The sequence below is a fragment of the Anser brachyrhynchus genome (genome assembly GCF_964034855.1).
Source record: "Anser brachyrhynchus genome assembly, chromosome: 1".
Classification (NCBI taxonomy): Eukaryota; Metazoa; Chordata; class Aves; order Anseriformes; family Anatidae; genus Anser; species Anser brachyrhynchus.
The window spans coordinates 64,338,086-64,360,957 of NC_137694.1; the positions used below are offsets into that span (position 1 = coordinate 64,338,086).

Here is a 22,872-nt window from a genome sequence, read left to right on the forward strand (position 1 = left end):
GTAACTGGGTTTGAGTTTTAGAAATGGGATCTGTTGGTGAGCCCTTGCTCTTGCGGCATAGACCCCCCTGGTTCCAGGTCTGCAAGGTTGGAGTCGCTGAACCCCAGTTGATTTCCAGCCCCTCTGTGCAGTGAATTGCCTACCCTGGGAGAGGTGTCCCTGCCTGACTTCTCCAGGGTGGGTGTCATTGGCTGGAAAGTATCATGAGTATCAGAAGCTGGGGAAGTCCCTTTCTGAGAGCGCAGCCGTGCGGCTCCTTTTCCTAGAGCGGGCAGTGAAGGAAAGGAAGAGCTGCTGTAGGTCGTGAGGCAAACTATGCCAAAACCAAGGTTTGTGCGCACTATACTCTTCCTGCAAAACGCCTACGAGCCTTAACAAAATTAAGGGATTTCCTTGTTAGGGCACACACCTCTTCTTCTGATATACCTCCAGCTCCAGCATGCTGTTTGGCAGTACTCTGCCTTGGGCATGACACTAAACCACGCGTGCTGCAGCACTCGGGCACAAGGGCCGCTGCTGGGACCAGGGTCTGTGCTTGAACAGACGTTAGTATGGTCTGCCCCCCTTGAAGGGGGGTGTGAGCAGTGCTGGGGCTTCTGTACTGAATGTTTTGCGTGGTGGTGGCTTAAATACTTGACAGTGTCACCTGGTATCCTTGGTGTACATGCTTTTCTCCTTTCCTCTGTGCCTTTAGAAGGTCTTTGCATTTGAAATGCCATTCACCACTTCTCAGGAGGCTTAGTGCACTCTTCGCCTGCAGGGACTCTTCCAGCAGAGATGTTGAGACAGTGCCAAACTTCTTCCATGAGTGTTTCATGAGGAGCTCCCCTGAGGAAAGATCTTGTCTGACAAGATGTCTCCTCTTTCTAGCATCTCCATTCTTTGGAGCGTGTTCACTTGCTTTATTCAGCCCTGTATCTTTGCAATATTATTTGCAAATACCTTTCTGGTCTGACAGAAGCAGTCAGTTCAAAAAGTTTGGCCAGCCCATCTGGACTCTTAGCTATGTGCTGTACCAAGGCTGGCATCTTCCAGCCCATAGAATCATTAACGTTGGAAAAGCCCTCCAAGATCATCTGGTCCAACCATCCCCCTACCACCAATGTCACCCACTAACCCATGTCCCCAGGCACCACGTCCAACCTTCCCTTGAACACCCCCAGGGACGGTGACTCCACCACCTCCCTGGGCAACCCGTTCCAATGCCTGGCTGCTCTTTCTGAGAAGAAATGTCTCCTCATTTCCAGCCTGAACCTTCCCTGGCGCAACTTGAGGCCATTCCCTCTAGTCCTGTCACTAGTTACCTGCAAGAAGAGGCTGCAAGTGACGAATGATTGTAATACTGGTGAGTTTTGGGCTGGCAGCTTAAAAAAGTGAAATTCCCCATTTGTGGGCCAATTTAGATACGGAGACATAAGGACTTCCCTCATCCCATAACAGAGTATAGTTATTGCCTGCCAGAGCTTCTGTTCATAAATGTTGTGTTGGAGAAACACTATTTATTACTTAATTTTGAGATTCTTATCTGTGTTTTAATTTCTTTGTTTGCTGAGCTACATACTGTGTACAGTTACTGCAAGACTCTGTGATAATGCTGATGCCAGTAAACAAAGAGAAGAATGAATCTCTGCAAAGGTATTAAAGTTTAAAAAGTGCCAAGGTGCTTTTTTTTCCCCATTAACCCATTCCTTCCTACTCACCTGCCCAGAAATTGCTCTGCAGTAGAGCAAGTTTGTCTTTCTGTAGTAGGCTGCCTTTTTTCCCCATGGGTGGAAGACTGTGCTGGGGAGCTTTGCAAAGTTCTTGTGACTTGTGATTAGAGCTATGTGGAGCCCCAGATTTACTCATTCATTTGACGTGCAATAAATTTAGCCACTGCTAACGTTTCAAAATTGTTCTACTGGGATTGTTTCAGGACAAAAGAATGTTTCCTTTATTGTCATGTGGCCTAATTTTTTATGACAAAGAGCTTTGCAGCAAAAACACGAGTGTGAATATAGCACCTGCATGCAATTGCATTTAATGTTTATGGACCACCAAAGATGGTATTCAAAACATACACCGAGGCATGCTTGCACTCAGATTCTGCTGTTTAATGGAAGACTTATCTTAATAGCATGGTGCTGTTATGTTTGTGTTTTGTTCTGCCTTTTTTTTTCCTTAACGTTATTTAAAGAATACACAGGGGAATACCCTAGCTGTGAGGCTGATGCTTATACATAGCTGTTTTCAGTAACTTAGACCAAGTAATACTCAGCTTACAAGCCTTCTTGACTTGATGTTCACCCCAAGAAGGGGTGTGAAGAGCACACCCTGCCTTTAGGAGAGGTGACCTGAGGTGGAGGGAAGATCTGTCCCTGTGAGGTTCGCCTCTCTTGCCAGTAGCCTTGCTTTGCAGGATGAGAAGTGATCAGACATGATTCATGTAGACTCTGAAAGATTTTTCAAGAGTGCTGTCAGATGTTGTGTTTTTAGTGATTGGTCCTCGCATCTCAGACAAATAAATAAACAGGAATCTCTCACATTTGGTATACGGCTTGTCTGTGTTGCCTGATAACCTGAACCTGAGTGCTTGTCTCCACTGTCCTCACCTGCCCTCATCTGCTCTGGCAACCTGATTTCTGGAGAAAGTACAGTTTGACATTTTTTCAGGTGGCGATGTGCTCCATCAGGCTGATTTACAGCCAGAAGTCATTCATTTGTCTGAAGAACTGGTCCTGCAGGTGGTCCCTGCCATCGTGCACATCTGCAGGTGCCTCTGAGAAGGAATGTTGTTCAGGCTGCTGCTTCGACTTCTTCTGGGCAGGGCGGCCTCTGCTGCCCCTTGTTCCATACTGAGCGCTGAAAACAAGATTCAGGCTCGGGGCTTCCTGCGGCTGCAGTGTATTTACAGCTGAATCTCTGTCTGGGTGTCTGTTACTGACATTTGTGGTGGTTTTTCATTTTGTGTGAGTGGAAACGAGGGAAAGTGATGTGTGCTGCAGCTCTGCAGGGGCTTGCAGGAGAGGTGGGGAAAGAACACCCCGACAGCTCAGCTCTTCACGTACACTTGAATTATGTAGACTGATGTCGTGTCACAAAGTAGTTGTATCAACCTGTACCTCAAAGGGAAAGGTCAAGTCATGACAAAATCCCACTTTTCCCAGACTCTGTGGGCTTCAGCTATTGCCTCGATAAATGTTGCAGTGGAAGCAGAAGAGAAATGCACAAGGAAGACTCCTGGTCTGTTAAAATTGGATTGACCTGGAAGACGTGGCCCAGGACAGATAGCACACTGTTACTTATGAGTAAGGAATGTAGAGAGTATTTATAAAAAGCATATGTTGTCTGGCCCTCGCAGACGTACCACACCTCCTCTGTCTTACAAAAAAACGAAGGTGTTTGCATGGTAGCAACAGCTCGGTGGCATTGCTGTTGAATCATGTATGTCACGGGAAGCCTGATGGCTGTTAGTAACAGGAAGAAGGATTATTTTCCCCATAGCCTGTTTACAGCTACATGTTAAATATTTAGATTGATTCATGGTTTCACTGGGTGTTGTCTGCTTTTGTTTTTTTTGTTGTTGTTTTTTTCAATATCCTTAACATTAGTACTTCCAAATTCCATGTTCATTTATAGAATCCTCACCACATACAGACACCAGATGTGTATGTGTGTATATATGTGCGTATATAAATTAGTCCAAATGTACAGATACAGTTAGTTCTAGAGAATCAAGTTATCTTCAACTGCACGTAAAGAAAAGCCTGTCAGCAGCTGTTAAGCAAGATGGCTGTAAAAAAAAATAGTGACCAGAAAAATACATTAATACATCGTGTCAAACAAATGTCGTTAACAGCTAGTTATATACTTTTATAAGAGACAAAAGTAACGAATCCTCATTGTCATTGATGTTAAAGATAAGTTAGCTCATCTAGTGTCTTTGTAGAAATGATGCTGGCTAGTAGAGCAGCTTCTTAGCGTAGTCCTGATGTCAGTAAAGCATTTAAATAAATGCTATACCTCCAGTGTGCGAAAGCATTTTGAAAGTGAGATGGCAATGAATGATCTTGTAGCTCCAGCTCCTGCCGAGTCCTTACCCTGGGTGTTCCCAAGCAAAAGCTTCTATCCATAGGAGAAAATCACCACCCTTATTGTAAAGCTGCCACGTGGCTGAGAAGCACAAGAAGTGCTGACAGGGAAATAGGACAAGTGTTGTACTTCTGGTGTTGGACCGTGTTAGTTGCTGCTAGGGAAGCACGTCTATTGTTTCACTGCAGCAAACCTAACTTAGTGTTAGGGAACAAGCCTCTCCCATCTCCGTGTCGTGAAGCTTGCCAAATTCAACCACATATTTTAGAAGGAAAACCGGGGAAGTGGTTTCTCTTTAATCAGATAAACCAGAAGTTCAGAGCAATTTTCACTAATTAGCTTAATAGCACTTGCATTAGAAGACTGCAAATCAGGCAAAAAGAATAATTTAGAGTATATGAAGGATGCCCTGCTACTACAAGGCCATTCCAGTCTAGTTACGGCTCTATTTTTTCTTTCTTTTCTTTACAGGTTAAACATATTACTGGCTGGTATGAACCCCTTCTATTTCCACGCGGTGAATGTAATTTTACACTGTCTAGTGACTCTTGTGCTGATGTATACTTGCAACAAAGCTGTGTTCAAGGACTGTCGACTTGCTTTTGTCACAGCGCTGTTCTTTGCTGTGCATCCCATTCACACCGAGGCTGTAAGTATGCGACACAAAATGACACAGAAGCTAAAAATAAATGTATGCTTTATTTATTTATTTTTTCCTTTAAAGAAACCTTTGAGTCATACAGTGTGGTGGTTGTGATATTTGCTTTGGAAGATCAAAGGTGAGAATATGCTATAGTTTAAAAAATAAATAAATAAAAAAAATGCAGGAGTCCTTAAGAAATCCATGTATTCGGACTTGCCATCTTCCTGTTCCTGTGCTAAATTCTAAGTGACGGTCATAGTCAGCGGTGCCAGCAGCAAATGGACAGTCATTCACTCGATGAAAATGTCGGGTCTTCTGAAACCCAAGAAATCCATGAGGCCGCCGTCTCCTGCTGGGACATTGTTCCATGCCTTCACTCGTCTTCTGTAGTCATCAATTTAAGGGAGAAAAAATGAAGGGAGCATTAGCGTGTATTCTAGACAAGATCACTCATTCGGATAGAGGCAATGTGACCTACAGATTAATTTTTACTGCTTGCAATTAAACCTAAGAATCTCATCCTCAGAAAAACGTGTTAGCTTAATAAATGCCATGGTAAGTTTACAGAGCAACAGCTCATACTGCACTTTTTTCTGTTTGTTCTACGAAAGCGTTTAAAGACTTAGTCATTCTACAACTGCAGTCTGTTAGTGTGGGAAGTTAACTTCTCCTGTGGATAAAACGAGTCTTGCTGTCTTTGAAAAGGAAACGCAATGTGTAGCTGTCCGTACTTAGAAGTGCACTTGTTAGCTGAGATATCATTGACATCATGGACTTGTAACGAGCCTTTATAAATTAGGGAGTGAAACAGCTGCCATGGCTGAGAACTTTTGAGGAGAGATTACCTTAATAACAAAAAGCCACAAGCTTTACAGTTACTCCCTGTGCTGTGTCGTGTGAACTAATCGGCTAGGCACCTTTTGATAATACAGCTTTATAGTATAGGGGAGGTTTTAGAAGAGGCCCTCTTTGAATTTATTTTCTTGGGGGTCAGAACTTAAAAAGGTTAAAATAAATGCCAGAGCACTGAATATAGCTTAATTGTGTAATTGCAAAAGAGGCAAAATTTCAAAGGGCCTTTAATTTGCTTTATGTTCAATTTCAGATCTTTATGAAATTGAATATTGAAATATTTTATAAAAAGAGTGTTTATACATTCTTCAGTATTCCCTTTCTGACAGAAAGATTTTGCTAATTGATATGTGGAAAAACTCATCAACTCAGATTATTCAAAGAGGATAAATTACATACCATGTGTATTAGTTTTTGCTGATAAAGTTTATTCAAATATTATTTTTTAACTCACTCATATATAAAAAGCCTCCTCCAAAGAGTTGTTCTTTCATTAGTCCTTTTCTTTAACAAACCTCAGTTCTAGGACTTTGATGTGTTTCTCATTCAAGTCTTATTACACAAAATCAAAACAGATTACTAAAACCAGTATTTTTCTATGCAACTTAATATTTTAAAAAGAATTTAAAGAATGACTTGTCTGTTGGATTACTCACTTGTTTTGCCAAGTGAGAAATGCAGCAGACAAAACTGAGCATATCCTACACTAACCTAGTAGCATTTTGGTATGATGAGGAAGGATAATGACGATATAAAAGCTTAAAATAGTAGCAGTTAGCGTGGATCGTTGAAACAGTCACTGAATGTACGTGCCTTTTTATGTATCTGCTTTTACATCTGTACATCTCTTTTCTTTTTAGGTAACAGGTATAGTAGGCAGAGCGGATGTCCTAGCCTGTCTACTCTTTCTGTTGGCTTTTCTCTCCTATAATAGGTATGGATCCTCGGTGTCTGTTGTTACGATATGATGGGATACTCTGGTTTGGGGAGAAAATCCATCGGGTTCTGGCTATTGCTGGTAGAGGTACTTCCTCCAGCACAGTGCTCTGGTCCCTGCTGCAGTTGTAGTGCCAAATAAGTGACGCTTATTAAAATATGTAGGCTTAAACAGAGAAATTGGCATTTAAGATGCCCTCTTCCATTAACATTACCAACTGACCGTACACCGGAGGGGTGTTTGTAGAGCTGGACCTGAAATGACAAAGAAATGCTTTCAACTGAAAGCAAATTGTCTCTTTGGGGAGAAGAATCCAGTCTGTGAGAGTTCCGGGTCATGTCCAGACCATTAGTTGTGCTTTTCAGATGAAAACTTGGCACTCTTTGAGGGTCTGTGTCCTAAAACTGTAACCGAACAAGCACAGATAAGAAATAGCTTTACTTGGATAGGGTTTCTGCCCTTTCACATTGCTGTTTCATTTAGGAATAGCACTGTGCCATCATGATCATGTGGAAAAGCTGCTTGTGTCCCTTTTGGGATGTTTGCTACAGATCTGTAGCACTGTTTTCATCTGAAGGTTTCAAAGGTGTAAAACTGGTAGTGATCCTGTAGGAAGTTTGATTTTTGTTTCTTACCTTTTGCCCTCTTTTACTTCTTTGCCCTACCTTTTACTTCCTCTGACTGTTTTAAGTCTACTTTGTCTTTCTGCTTGACTCTTTTTCTTCTGCTGCTCAAGTTCCTGGTGTACCTCTCAGTATTTGTGTTTTCCTTTCTGTCCTAGTGTCTAAACCTTTCTTCATTTATCAGCAAACAGTGTAGATCATTCACATGGCTTATTACCAGGATCTTAAGAAATCAAGAAGTGCCTCAATATTTGTGTGAATGTAGTACATTTGAAAATAACAGAAAAATTAAAAATATGTTTGTCAAATCTCTTTTTCAGGAGTGTGGATCAGCTTTATGTTGGGGAACATTTCCCTCCCACTGCCTCCCCATTCTTTTTGCTGCTTAGTTTATTCCTTGGGACGTGTGCAATGCTGGTGAAAGAAACCGGAGTCACCGTGTTTGGTGTGTGCTTGGTTTATGACTTCTTTTCCCTCTCCTGCAATGCCCTCAAACTGTAAGTAATTGCTATGCTTGCTGTGCTTTCCAAGTGTTGCTGCCTGTATGTACAGAATATATAACACTGTACATAGCACGGTGGGAGATAGTCTAGCCCTGCTGAATTGGGTGGCAAGCATCTGACTGATTAGGAAGGCAGCAAGATTACGTTCTGGTTTTGTTGTTTGTTACTCTATAGCTGCCCGTTAACTTTTGCTGGGTATATGGACCAGATGTGAAGATCTGATCTCTAAAATGCTCAGTTCACTCTGTCAAGACTAATATTTATTTTTTGCATGGGAGCTAAGACTGAAGCGTCAACATCTTAAAATTTCTCTGTCTTAACTCCTTCCACTAGCAGCATCTACATGATTATTCAGTCACAACGCCGTGGTTGTAGAAATATGTTATGACACTTAATAGTAAAATCAGGTTTGATCCTTCCTGTCCTTACAAAATGGAAAAAGAGGGAAAATATCCAGCCAATTCTGGAATGATTGGAATAATTAGCAGCTCTGAGCAGTTACTGGAGAAGAATCAAATCCTTTGAAGACGGTATCCCTCACCCTCTTAGCTTCACAATAACTATGCAGCTCTGCATCTTCATTAAAAGGCAGAAGTCTTTCAGTTGATAGAAGCTGTTTTATATGCATTTCTGTCCCGTACCACCCCTGCTACAGATTTGTCAATAAGTGAGCGGATGTAAGGGCTTGCTGCCACTGATGATGGCAGATCTTGCTCCTGCCATCATTTCCCATGTTCCTACCTACATTGTCCCCTGGGCTCTGGAGCCTGTCCCACCCCTGCAGGAGCTAGTGTGCCTAGGCTGTAGGAAAGGACACTGAATTCGTGTTTCTGCAGTAGTGGATGAAATCAGCTCCCAGCAGGGTTTGGGGAGTTGGCTGAGAATTTCTCCTGTTTTGATCCGATGAGTAAGTCGTAATGGTGTCACTGGTGGGCAGGTAGCCAGCAAGGAGCTTTCTGGGGGCTGACAGCCGGCACACGGCTCGTAACGCTTGCATTTGCAGGCTGCTGGTCGGCGTTCCAGGAGCTGCCTGGCTGTAGATGAACAAATGTTCATTAACCTCGGGAAAATCTGTATCCCATCTTCCCCCACCCCCCTAAATCTGCCCCTTCCCTTAGGTTTACTTCCCAGTGGCCTCTCTGTGTTTTTCCTGTGCTTCAGTGGCACCCAGTTGCCCAGATACGGCAGCTTGCAGCTCTGTAGTCCAGACGTGCTGTATTTTAATATTTGTTCTGGTTGTATATATTGTGCACTTTTCTGTCTGTTTGTGGCACTCAGGGTTTTATGACTGCGTATGAATATTTTTAAGGGGCAGCAGAAAACCAGCAGCCTCCTATGTGCTGCTGAAACTCATCTCCTTCTGCTCCTTCCTCCAACCTGTACAAATCTGAATTCTGTTTAAAAGAGGCAAAACACCAGTTATTTTCTGCAACAAAACAATGAGGATTGTGGCATATTCTTCTCACGATGCTTCCCACCACGCCAGAGGTCCAGAGAAGAGTTTCACATGGATGTGCTCTTCTGTTGTTGCTCTTGAGTCTCATCCCCTAGTTCTAGTTAGGAACCGATAAGTCCTGTCCTCCCAGATCATATAGACTTTGTATTTTAGATTAAATAAAATGTCGTCTATTGCATGTTGTGCTGTTAACATAATGTTCAACCTTTTGGTAAGTAAACATGCGGGGAAAAAATCCCTTAAAAGTCTTTTCTTATCTTTCCCATTCCCCCTTCTTCCCCACTCCCCCCCGCTTTCCCGTTCGTCGCCTGATCAGGAGAAATGGGGGGATCCACCAGAGACCTGGCCGGCCGTGCGTGGCTTCGACCCCTGCCTCGCTGCCGGTCCCTGCGGCCGGCCGGGAGAACGGGAAGCATCGCTTCGCTCACAGGGGCGCCTGGAGCTCGTGCCACCCCACCTCGCCCGAGGAGCAGCGCAGCGGTGGCCTTCCTGTGCCCAGCAAAGCCATCTGGGCCATTCGGAGGTACGGACGGCCACCTGGCCCTCTGCTGCACAGCTCGTCCTGTCTTACCGTGTCAGCCCTGTTTTAGGCACTTTGAGCCTGAAATATGCTGGAATTTTTCTTCCCCTACTGGGGAGGGAGGAGAGGAGAAGGTAGGAGGAGGGGAAAGGGAAGTAAGAGAAGGGAACTGAAAAGGGCATTTCTTCTGCTTGGAAAAGGAGAATATCTGAGGACTGTCCATGTCCTGAGACCTCCTATCCTGATATGATGCTGGTAGACAATGCTCTCCTTCCCACCCTACTCACAGAGAAAACCAATACTGTAATTCTAGCTTGAATGTGACGAGTGGGAACATGTGCAAGTGTACAATAATGTCTGAAGTGAGGCAAGTGCTATACATTTCTAAGTTCACATCTGTGGGTGTAATTTCTACATGCATGTATGCATGCACATACATCTATATGTGGGTGGGTGGGTGTGTTCATGTATGCATATGAAAGTAGAGGTGATGCCTGCTCCTGCTTTATGCCTGAGAGTTTGCATGTGACGGTGAAAGCTGGGCTCAGGCAGCAGCAGAGTGATTTTTACTGATAGCGTTCCAGCAATTCTCAGCATGTTCATTGTGCGTCTCGTTTGGGAAGGAAGGACTCTCCCTTAATTTAAGGCTGTGCTCTGACGTGGTGCCAGTGCTCTGTGGCCTTGTTCATTTTGAACAGCATTGAGTTGGGAAGAGCGTTTAGGAGGGTAAGAGTCAGCTCTGGGTCATGGATCTGTGCCAGGATGTTGGGTTTTCTTTCTTTTAACCTTGACCTTTGTATGGTCTCCCTGGTAGCCTTGCCTGCCAGCTTGTTCTTGGCCTGGCAATGGGCTTCCTTGTCTCCTGCAGAGAGACATGGAGAAGCACTTTTCTGGAAATCTCTCTGAAGTCCAGTGAGGATTTTTCCCATGTCTCTCCCTCTCTCTGGAGGAAGCTGCCTTTTCTCTGTTTGTTTTACTCAACTGTTCCTCTTCACAACTTTGTTCACAACTTTGTGAACAAAGTTCACAACTTTGAGGCTCATGGTGGGGGTGGGAGAGAGGAAGAAGGGAAGGGCAGTGAGCTCTTCTGTCACAGAGATGCCCCCACTGACTTGTCCAAAGTGCCTTCAAGTATTTTGCATTATTGAAATTCAGAAGAAACCCTGAGCTGTAGAGAGGTGTTGGACTTGTATTTTCTGGAAGGAGGAATAAGCTCTTACTGTTGTGCTGAGGGGTGGTGGTTTCCACTGGTTATCTCAGCTGCAGCCATCCCAGTGAGCAAACAGCAGGTTTTAGCATCAGCATGCTGCATTACTGCTGATTTTTGGTTTTTAGCTACAAAATAGTCACAGTATCATTTTATTTGGAGACCTATAATAGTGAATTGCCCCACACCACCTATTTTCTGCAGAAAGTGTTGTATTCCTTGATTAGATCAGAAATATCTGCTGCAGTTCTTTGTTCGTTTAATCTTCCTGCTGCATCAGTATGTATGATATACAGGCTGTTACATGAAATCCATACCTTCTCACATCACAGAATCTGTTTGCTCTATATTTAGTCGAAATGGCTCAGCCCACTCGAGAGCTTCTATGATGCAGACTGATCGTCCTGGTGTTTAGTCTGATGGGTCTGACTTGTGTGCGGTTGTTTTTTTTGGCCTTGTTTTTAACAAAGAGAAGAGTGGGTTTGGCTGTGGTGCCTCTGTGTGTGGGAACCCATGACAGAAGAATGACGAGGAAGTTGAGACTTTTCCGAGTGGCTTAGTGCCAGCTGCTCCCCTACTCAGACTCTGCCGCCGGTTGGGAACAGCTTCTAAAGTGTTTTTTTTGTTGTTGTTGTTTGTTTTCTTCTTTTGTTTTTTAATTCATTTCTTCTCCTGTATCCCAAAATGAGTAGAACAATTAGATGAGCACAGATGACCCCTGTTCATTCTGATATGCCAGGCAGAATGGGCTGTCCAAGTGCCTCTTCTACCATCTTGCCCCTAAAGTTTAGCACCTGGTGGGGAAGAGTAATCTGAGCACAGGCAGTGGTGCAGCTGATATTCATTCCTGACCTTTCTTCTTTCCCTATTTCTTTAAATGCTTTCGTTCTCTTTGTATTTGTTCCTCATTTTCACAGACAGATACTACGTTGGAGGGTACCAATGTAAGAAATACCTCCTGTTTTCCTGCACCTTCTTGTTCTTTGTTTCTTTTGCCCATTTCTTTCTTCCCTCCTATAGTTCCTTTCCATGATCTTTGCTTTATACTTTTTCCAGACACTTTCCTCCTGCCCTTCTTTTTGGGACCATCCCTTTCTTACACCAGGGGAAGGCTTCAGGTCTTCTGGCCTTTTCAGGGGGACGGCAGAGGTGGTGTTGCAGAGACGGTGCATGTGGGATGGCTTCAGAGGCAAATTTTTGATGCTGCCAACTGGCATTTGCTTTTCAGCAGCTGCCTCTTCAAATGTTGTAAAGGATTTCATGGCAAATAGAGCTCTGCATGTACATAGCTGCTTTCTTTTTCAAAAGGGGCTCTTGTGGCATAAGCCTCTCAGCTCCTCTTTTCAAATGACAGTGTGCAACGCGCTTGTGACGGCCCGTTGTGTGACAGCTCGCTGGGGGGTGCCCAGAGTGGAGCTGGCTCAGACCCGGTGGCTGAAAGGAAAGCTTGGTGCGACACGCTTGTGTGGTGGCCGGGCCTGTCAGCTCTGGGATGAAGCCTGGGATGCGTTAAGGGATCCCGCTGTTCTGTCAGGATTTTCCCCTAATGTTTGTGTACACACAGAGTCCAGGCAAGATCTTCCCTGCTCTCATACCTTACAGGAATGAGGGCTGCTTTGCTCTTGGCATTCCTGTTCCCCGAAGTAATCGTGGTTTTGATACCTCTGAAGGCACTATTAGGTCAGATAATATCCTCTTGTTGGAGAGGGATTATATTAATGGAAAGACAGCCTCATAGAGCCTGGGCAATCTGACCAGTGCCAGCTTGGTCAAAGTTTACTAGGCACTTTAAAAAAATAAATACGCTGCTACAGCATTTGTTCCTTAAATAGCTCAAACAGATACAGCATTCTCAAGAGATCTTCTCAAATATTAACCACAGGGAGCGTGCTTGCAGATGTATGGAACTGCAAGTTTAAATGTATTGCAGCACAGTGACCCAAAACGACATCCACGTCATCTGGAAGGCTGGGGACCACCACCAAATCATGTGGCTGTAGTCCTCCCCTTCATTCCATTTGCTGCCTCCTGTCACAGGACAGATTAAAATAGTTCAAATACTTTCTGTGTGCAGTCTTTCTGTAGTGCTATTGGCATATTATATGATGTGAAGTAGGAAGCAGGCAAAGCAATTGTTCTATTAAAATACAATCCATCTTTTTAGAAAAATAAATCCTTAATATTGATGAAAAAAGATAAGAGGAAAAACATAGAAATTGCTGTCAAATATACAGAATTAATTACACAGTTTCTCCTCTGTAATTGATGTTTCTCTGACTTGTGTAGGTCAGCAAAAGGGAAGGGAAAAGATTTAAAAACTCTGAAGTTGGAGGTTGATTGAGCACGGTCAAGTAGCTTCAGGTACCTTCCCTAGTGCACCAGGCTGCTAGCTGTAAACTCTTAATTTGAATAAAACAGTTGTGCACTGCTTGATCTGTACTTCTAGATACTTGTAGTGTGATCAGTTAGGTTTCTAGTTAATAATAATTTACTATGTACCATTCTACTAAAGTGAACTGAAAAATGCAGGAAAACATAATGGAGGAGTTAAGGGAATCATTCTAGTTAGCAGTAACTGGAGCTAGTTATGGAAATTCCTGGTGCAGAGAGATTTCTGTTCTTCGTTATCGTGTGCTCTTATCTTTGGCTACCCAGTGAGTGCACGGGTTGCAGTCCTGAGTGCCTTCAGGAGTAAGGAATGAGTTAGTCTGGATGAAGTGGCAGGATTTATCACCACGATTTAGTACAGTTTTCGGGGACAGTGGCATATACTACTGAAGTGAAGTAACTAGGGTCTCTTACAAGTTTGATCAGTGTCCCTGAGTTTTAAGACCCAAAAGAGGTTAGTGACCATATGTGCCCTCCCATGTAATGCAGACAGAGAATGGAAGAGAGGAACTTTCACATCAACCTTTACTTCTGTTTGGGATGAAGCCAGAGCTTCAGTGCTTTCACTATGGTAGGATCACAGAGTGGTTTGGGTTGGAAGAGACCATAAAGCCCATCCAGTCCAACCCCCTGCCACGGGCGGGACACCTCCCACCAGACCAGGTTGCCCAAAGCCCCATCCAGCCTGGCCTTGAACATCTCCAGGGATGGGGCAGCCACAGCTTCTCTGGGCAACCTGTGCCACTGCCTCCCCATCTTCACTGAGAAGAGTTTCTTCCTAATGTCTAATATAAATCTACCCTCTTTTAGTTTAAAACTGGGAGCAGAGTCCTATTATCGAGAGAGATCAGTGCCAATACCTCATTGCACACCATAGTAATACTCTGATCCTTGAAGATATTTAACAAGAATGGTAAGTGTAAAGCAAGAAGTTGTCATAATTCCTTGTGCACATTGTGCGCATAGTTGGTCATTCACTTTTTCTTGATTTGCTGAATCCACTGTTAAATGAAAACTGGGATCTATTTTTTGATTATTTTTCCTTACAAAGCTGTATATCGTTACAGTCATGTCACGTCATACATGCCTCACACTCATCATTGCTAAGTGCTGTCTAACCCGTGACCTCCCCCTCATAACACTTGCTAACCCTGATGGTTTTGAGCTTTGTAAATGAGTCTGTAGTGGGACCACAGTCAAAGCTTCAGGCATTCTTGGAAAACAAAACTCCTCAATAACTTGCATGCTTTTGAAACAGAAACCTCTGTTTATCTTTGGTCATCTAGAAACTGATCGTTAGTGATTTAGCTGGGGAGGCTCTTCCCTTGGAATTGACAATAGACCAGTTTTAATGTGTCTGTTTTCCATGTACCCTAGCCATTGCATTGGTTTATTCTTTGTGCGTGTTTCTTTCTTACTTGCTTGCCAAGTGACAGAATGAGAGAAGAAGCAGGTGTACTTGGAGCTGTGCCCAGCATTGTCACTTTAAATCTCTGCATACATGCAAAAGAGATTGAGGGAGCTCACTGCGTGTTAGCACTGTGGGATCCATGCAGAAAGCCCATTGATCCAAAATTCAGTTAAATTCGTGAGGTTGTAGCAGGAATAAATGTGATCTGATGACTAAACCGGCAGCAATGTTGTTTCCTTTTGCAGTAGCAGGGAAAGGGAAATGGAAACACTCTGCAGAACATGGTGCATTCCAGAGATGTCTGCGCTGGCCCAACGATTGATATACTATGAGGAAAAGTATGCTGAGGTCATAATGTATCTTCCCCGTGTCCCAGTGCAGCGTGCACAGTCCGTGTTTGAGCTGAACCAGATGCTGTTCACCAACATGAAGGAATGGAGGGAGAGGTGGGGGAAGAAGTGCTGATACATGTGACCTGCAACTGGGTAGAAATTGAATGATTTTGATTCAGCTTTACCTCACTAAGTGCTAAAGGGACTTCTTTTTCTAATTCTTGTGTAGCAATGTTTTTTTTGTGTGTGTGTGTGTGTTTTAAACAAACTAATTTGGCAGTGTAGCACATTTTCTGCTTTAACATGAAATTTCTGTTCAAAAAACAGAAGTGTCAGCTGTGTTTCTAATGCTTCCCTTGCAACACAGTGTAATACTTCCTGGATCCATAACTATTATAGGCAGAATAGTGTAGTGGGTTTCTCAGATACAGGATTTCATTCGTGTAAACTAAGATTTTCTCGAATTTGTCAGAGGGAGTTTTATAGCAAGGCATTGCTCAGAATATGAAATTGCCTGGGTAATAGAAGTGCTACGAAGATTTCTTAGAACTTTCTTAAACTTCAGGAAGCCATTCTGTTGCATTCATGTATCCTGAAGGTGGTTGCGTTCGTACCTAAAGCACAGCAGAAAAAAAGCACTGCATACCTCTGACAAAACACTAAGGCCTGACTATTATTTATTTTCATCAGGTGAACATACAACAAAGAAAAGCCTGGATACTTGATGTGGCCTGACTTTGCAAATATCAAAGCAATAGCTGGTAGAGAAATTCAAGGATGGTGGCCTGGTTGAGGATTCAGTCTGTGGTGAAAAAGGTCTGGGAGTCTAGCAGTCAAAATGATTTTATTCTCTAGGAAAGCAGAATGAGTAACCTGGAGCATTAAGCCTAGACTTTTCTCTTCCTTCCTCTCTCATCAGTGATCTCCTGAGGGCTGTGAGCCTTTGATAAGAAAGGAGCATTCTCATAGTCTGTGATGTTCTGGGCGATGTTTGGTGTTAGATTGTCTCCATGTGAAAGGAGAGAAAGCTAAGTACTGAATGGTTGCTGGCTGTACACTGATTTTTTTGGGGGAACTGCAGTTTAAAATTGATCAGAACATGACGATCCAGTTTTGCCCCAAAAGACAAGTAGGACCCTGAGTCCCAAGACCTGAGAAGGCACAGCATGTACTGAAAGAGAACAGATTAGATAAGCGTCATCGTTATCTTGGTAGCTGTGGGATGCTTCTTGTATGTGTTGCAAGCTTTTTTTAGTTGTAGCAGGTTTGCTAAGGCTCTGCCATTCTCTCTTTTTAGTAAGCTTAAGTTATGAATGAAGTTCAGCCCCGTTTGGGGAGGTGTATTGCAGAGGTGGATTTGGCCAGCGGTTTACTTTTCTCTGAACTCATTTCTTTAGATCATTTTTCCATTGCGAGTCTGAGCTCTAGCACTAGCTACTGCTGTGTCCGTGTCCTGTCCTTTCAGGAAATGTTCCCTAGCAATAACGTGTGAATCTTCTTCCACTCCTTTGCCTACAGTCAGTGATGATATTTATTGTCATGCTCAGATGGTACCTGAGGCCACCAGAAGGCTTTGTTAGAGTCTAGAAACACAGGAAAAGTGGGTGTCCTATGCTTAAAGCCTTGGTTTCAGCCCTGGATTTCAGTGCTTTGGTCAGCGACTGTCTTCCACAGAAGCTGTGCCCACTGTGTGTGCTGGAAGATGACGCACAGTAATGCATGCTTCCTTTCTACCTCCATTTGTGTGGTATGGTTGTTGTTTTAAGACTGTAAATTGCTAAGGTCAAGGACTGTCTCTCTTGTGCATGCTTGTGGCCTTACGTGTCTTACTATTTGAAATGTGCAAGTGCTACTTCAATACAAGTAATTGAACTCATTGCTTGCTAACTAAAGTTTACTTAAAAACAGTACTGCTTTGGTATGATGATGACTAATGTTGCATGCACACACAAAAAGGCATATTAAGACATCATGAGAGCTGCAAAACTCTGTGGCCACCAGGTAGGAGCAACCTGGCCCCGTTATGTGTTTATTTTATGGCAGTCTTTAATTACACGATCATGTACCATTTTTTCTGCATGATCCATGCTCTGTTCAATGCCCAGAATGAGTGGTGCTCACTTAATGAAGCATCTATTCAATATTTTGTTTCTTCTTTGTCCAGAGCACAGCCCTATGCCCTGCTTACTTCACGTCATTCGAGTCCTGCTCCAAGACAGATTAACCTCTCAATAATTTCTCGGTGTAGAAACTACCAAGTGCTGGTATTTTCTTGCACTTTGTTGCTTCAATCTATAATCTTTCGAATTACTCTTGGCATAGTTTCTGGATGTGTAATTTTGAAGAAACAAGAAAAGCGAATAAACAGAAACTTTGCAGAGGGTTGCCACGTGGGTGCAAGCAGTTGAAACCTTTTGGATCCGCCTCGTTGACATTTGCCACTTGGGTGAGCAGACTAGCTGGTGGCAGCAGCAGGTTGTGCTCTGGAGGAGCGAGTGTTAGAGGAGATGGGGGACTTTTCCCCTTCGATATTTGCTGACAGAGGAGGCATGATTACATGATGTTCTCCTCAGACTTGGAGAGGAATAAACCCTGGCACGTGCAGCTTCTCCTGGCAGCCTCTTCCTGCCTCTCCCCAGTTTGTTGTCCTGCCCTGTCTCTTCCAGCCCGCCCTTGTTTCTTCCCTTGCTTGCTCTTCCTTAGTCATTTAATTGCTTCCAGTCTTTGCTCCTCAGGCTTTGCTGTTTGGATCATCTTGCTTTGCCTAAAAGTTGCTGTGATAAACCTCTCCTCCCATTATCCTTCCTGTACTCCCAGCCCCACAGACTTTGCCCAGTTGATTCAAGGGCCCCACCTGTGTCCTTGTCCTGTGTATTGCATCTCCTACACGTGCTCCCCACTCCTCCAGCTTGCAAACTCCTGCTGTGGGAGCTTTGCCCAGCTAGCGGACAAGGTCCCTCTGAGACCACCAGCAAGGTCCCACCAGCTGTCTCCTTACTTATCTTCTTCTCCCCTCTATGTGGGTTTCTTGTCTGCGGGCTCCAAGGTCTGCTTGCCTTTCAGTCTCTTTCCTCCATCTGTGTGGGTTCAGTTCTCCTCTGCTCTGCACCAAAATGAGGAGATTTCCCTGGGTTTGAGGAGGAGGGAGCATGGAGAGCCAGGCAAAGCTGGGGAGCTGCTTTGCTGTGGCATGGAGCCACGGCTGGCTGCGTGGCTGGCCTACTTGTACGTGGAAAAGCCCATGCTTGTGCACGCAGTCATTGACACAGAAGAGGCTTGGTTTTAAGTTTGACTTCCTTCGTTGGATCATTTTAGCTGCTCTTCTGGATGGTGTTTTTTGGTGTCACAGTACAGAATGAAACCTCTCTTCCTCTTTTAAACCCTTCCAAGAAGGAAGTGGAAAGTAAATAATATCCTGGGGATTATTAGTGTGTGACAGTGTACAAGAGGCTCTGTTTATTTCAGTGAGCAGGAAATAAATTCGAGTAGTTTGGCTTCACGTGCATTAAGTGCCAGAATAAAGGCACAAGACTGACCGATGGTAGTTTTCTTAGACGATGATGACTTAACATCTGCTAGCTATTTTTTTAAGGATGACTTTTTAGTCTTTTAAAGATCTGTTAGACTTTCGTTTAGTCCATGGGAATCCATTTTTGTGATTCATAAGTGGGAAATAGGCCTGGGACAGAGAACCACACAAAGGAAGATGGAATAAGGAGGAAAAGCTGACCACCAGTTTTGTTTTTTTATCTCCCATCTTCTGAAAGGTGCTGATCACTTGTTCATCCATGTGCAGAGGGAGCAGGGCTTTTTATCTTGTTAGCGAGACTTGCATTTAAACTCTGCAGTTGCGGTCACTTTATTGTATGCTGGCCTGCTCCATTCCCTGTGTTGCTAATTGGAAATCCCTAATTTGTAGGTGCAGTCTGTGTGTCCCGGAGTTGACTCACGGGAGACTCTGTTCATTCCCCTTACTTCACAGGACTGCCTTTCTATTCACAGTTCATGGCAGTCTCATTAAATTGCCGTTTGAAACAGCAGCGTGTCTGTGTTCATTGGCTTCCTCTGAAAGCCCGGTAAACCAGTGTCAGGGAATTAACAGTGGCTGAGAAACAGAAAAACCTTAATGACTTGCCAGGTTATTTTCCTTGCAGTAAGTCTTGGGTAGATAGACACAGAATGATATTCCAGTCACCCAGAAAACAATAATAACAACAAAAAAGAAAGAAACAACACACCTGAAGATATAGATGAAGTCCAGATTATTTACAGACGTTTCCCCAGACCTAATCTAATTGTGCAGTTTCTTTCTTCTGTCTTTGACTTCCAGGTACATTTGGACATCTAGGGAAACTTCTAGGCTGTTCTCAGGATTGAAGGATTCTGCTGTAACTTTTTACATCATTTATGACTGGATGCTTTCTGAGCTGGTCCAATTCTCCTTCAAGAACCTGGTAATCACAGCATGCGTTACCTGAAGGACAGCAGGGCTAAGTTACATGGCGTTAAGTTTCACAGGCTGATACAAACTATCATCTCAAAGCATGAGGACTTTGAGACCATCAAATTTGACTTTAGGTGGATGGCTACAGTTGTGTGGCAAGGGTTACTTTGATTTTCAAAATGAAGTAGCTGTTGAGATTTAGTATTTCATTTAAGAGAACAAAATCTGTTAGTGTATCTAATGCTTTTCTCCTCCTTCCTGTATGCTTTCCAAGATGGATAGATCCTTCCCTGACTAAAAACTTAATCTTCAACTCAATCTAAACTTTCTAGTGGTAGTAAACCACTTCCACATTTTAATTAAGTTATCCCAATATGCTTTTCCAACTAGTTCATTAGAAACCTTAATCCTGTACTTGTCTTCAAAATGCTGCAATGCACATTTCTCTCCTGACTGCAGGTCTTTGATGCAGATTTTTTAGCTATCTGCTAAACAGTTTGAAGAATGGGAATGTCCAGGAAGCTGTAGCACAGAAGGGACTCTTGTAAATGCATTCCACATTCCCAAACATCTGTGCTTAAATTCAGATAATGGCCAAAGCAAGCCTTTCAAGACACCACTTGCACCAGTGCTGCTGGAGCAGTGCTGTCGATTGCTTGCCCCCAAGCCCGACAGGTCCCACAGTGTCTAGCCGTGCTCTGCTCTGCCTTGTGGATTCTCATTACCTGCTGCAGCTGATCATGAGATGGCTTAAAAGAAAATCTTCCACTGGAGTATGTGGTGGGGGTTACTATTTAAGATCCATTCTTGAAGTTAAATTTGGTTGTCTTGAAATAACATTCGTTTACCATCTGGATAATGCAGTTGTTACCTCTGTTTAAAGCTGTCATGCCAGTGTGTTTGCTGTAGGTCCTCTGTTTCATGGCTGGGGTCTAGAGGTCTGCTAAAATCTCTTCTTTTATGACCTATGAATCCCTTGTTCTTTGCAAATCGGGGTAGAGTCAGGAAAAATAAGGCATAAAATGTGTATGTTGAAACTAACTATGGTTGCACTTCGGTTTTACTAATATAGAAACTATGAAATAAAATACAATTCCTTCTAATCTGTGAAAGGTGACAATAAACCTATTGGGCTTTCAGCTAAGAAGAAGAAAATTAGAAGGAATAACCGTCTTATCTCTGTTTTCCATGGAGGCAAAGGCTGTATTTACTGTTCAAAGTAAAGTTCAGGGAAAGAGTAATTGTTAGTCAAGGATGGAAGGGAGAGAAAACAATACTTTTATTTCCTTCCCATAAAATGCAGTTTTGTCTGATCATACAACATTATTATATGTATTGTTCTTGCAAACTATGCGAGGAATTTCTGCAGAGAAAAAGCTGCTGTAAAATTATGTACTTTGGTTCTCCTGCAATATTTTGACTTCGCTTGATTTTAATTGCATTTAACAATAATCTCTGCCTAATCTCATGACAGCAGCTTATATCACTGTTGTGCCTGTGAGTTATCTGTAAATGTCTGAAGCAGAGATGTTTCTTTTGTATTTTGATAATAAGCTCACTTGATTGATTATTGTTGTTCTGCCTTTTCTCCCCCCTTCTCTCCAGTGTTAATTATGTCACGCATTTATTTCAGAAGATGAATCGCTTAAAGTACAAGCATGAGGATACAAGCAGCAGCAATTTTCATCTTTAGAAAACTGATACCTGGTTTGTGATCCGAATGGCTGTTGATGCCAGTCATTCTAGTCTCTCCATTACAGATCAGTATTCCTTCGCTAAGCTTGGCTGACATACTGTGGTTTCACACATTACCCTCATCCTGAGTGGTAACTCCATCATGGAATTACTCAACGAGTGAATTCTTTCACTCATTGCCCAAATATGCTTTGGAGATGATGGATAACTTTCCGTCCAGAGGGTATTTGTTCATGCATCTGGTCCAGTGCTGTGCATGAATATGATGAATACAGGAATTTTTGCATGGTATTTCTTCAGAAAAAAATAGACATTATAGGAACACTGTACCAAACTAGTGGTCCATCTACCTCTAGTGCCTGTTTTCTGACTGTGGACATTACTAGAAGCTCACAGGGAAAAAAAATGGGAAAGAGGCCAGTACAGGGTTAGTTTTCCTCACCATAAGCTCTGAAAATGTGCCAGTCAGTGATTTAGAGACTATGGACCTGGAGGCTTTATCTGGAGCACTGTGTTTCAGATTCTCCATGGGCCTGTCCTCTGTGGAGCTGCTTAATTCATTTTTTAGACCCGTTTTGTCCCCTGACTTTGACATCTCATCACAATGAGTTCTATGATTTGATGGCGCACAGTCTGAGAAAGTCTTTCCCTTTGCTTGAAAACTGATAATTTAATTGTGATAAGAAGTAGAATGTAATTTTTCTGGTTCACTATACCAGACTCTTCAGCATCTTTACATGTACTCCTTTTCCAGGCTGGACAGTCCTTTTTCTGTTGTATATCTCCTCATGCAAAAGCCATTCAGTATATCTGATGAGCCTTATTACATTTCTCTGTACCTCTTCTAACTCGATTAGATCCTTTGAAAATTGTACAGAAGAAGGGGAAATCTCAGAATAACATGCAGTACTCCAGATGCAGGGGCACGCTGGGATTTTATTGAGTCTGTTATTGCTTGTTGTTTCTGTTCTGTTTCTTTATAAATGTGCTGGATCCTTATGCTATTCACAAGCTGCATTTTCAGTGCTGATTTATGCCACCACCTTTTTTGTATTATTATTTATTCTTTTGTTCTGACTGCAAGCATTGCAGTCTGTGTAGATGAATGAGATGTACAGTAAAAACCTGAATGGAAAATGTGAGTATCTTTTATTAGCGTGTTTTGAATTCTGTGGCTGAAAAGCATCCTGCTGATCGCCCAGCCTGTTCCCCATTAGAGGGAAAAGGGTGGAGCAAGGCGCTGAACTCAGCTGAGATGTGCCTGGCTGATTTCAGGGCCAGAGGGAACACCACCCAACTCTGTAGCTGCAGCATCTGGGCCTCAGTTACATCGCTATGAGTTTAAGATGCTTCCTCCCTTTCTTAACTGCTACTTGGGAGTAAGTAATAACTCAAAGTAACCTGGCTTGGGTAAAGCTCATGGGCTTCCACAGACACAGACTCATGAGACTGTTTCTCACTGCTTTTTCTCAACATCAGCAGTTTTCTCTTCTCCTCTGCAATGTAGTTGTAGCGCAAAGGGGCCACAGCCGGTATGTCAGCTGCCAAGGACCCCCAGCATGCGTGTCCCCTCCATTCTCGGTGTGTCTGTGCTCCCTCAGCTAGGGAGCAGTGGCACCTCCAAAAACCCAAGGGCAGCAGTTCCCAGTATTTGCTCAAATTCATGAAGAAAATCTGACATAAAGCAGAGGCTGAATCCAGGATTGCCTAAGCCTCAAGCAAATCCACCTCAGCAAGCCTTCTTACTTTGCCAGTAAACTGACAATTTCTCTCTTGATTTCTTGAAAAGA

At 43.2% G+C, this 22,872-nt stretch overlaps 1 protein-coding gene across 3 annotated transcripts in view; it reads left to right on the forward strand.

The window, feature by feature from the left end:
• TMTC1 (transmembrane O-mannosyltransferase targeting cadherins 1) overlaps positions 1-22,872 on the forward strand; it is a 153,205-nt gene that overhangs the window by 7,447 nt on the left and 122,886 nt on the right. For all 3 annotated transcript variants that reach the window (XM_080578839.1, XM_080578840.1, XM_080578841.1), the window contains 4 exons: positions 4,543-4,720; positions 6,427-6,500; positions 7,447-7,623; positions 9,402-9,608. In XM_080578839.1, coding sequence (XP_080434965.1) covers positions 4,543-4,720; positions 6,427-6,500; positions 7,447-7,623; positions 9,402-9,608 — 636 coding nt within the window. The remainder of the gene's footprint in view (positions 1-4,542; positions 4,721-6,426; positions 6,501-7,446; positions 7,624-9,401; positions 9,609-22,872) is intronic.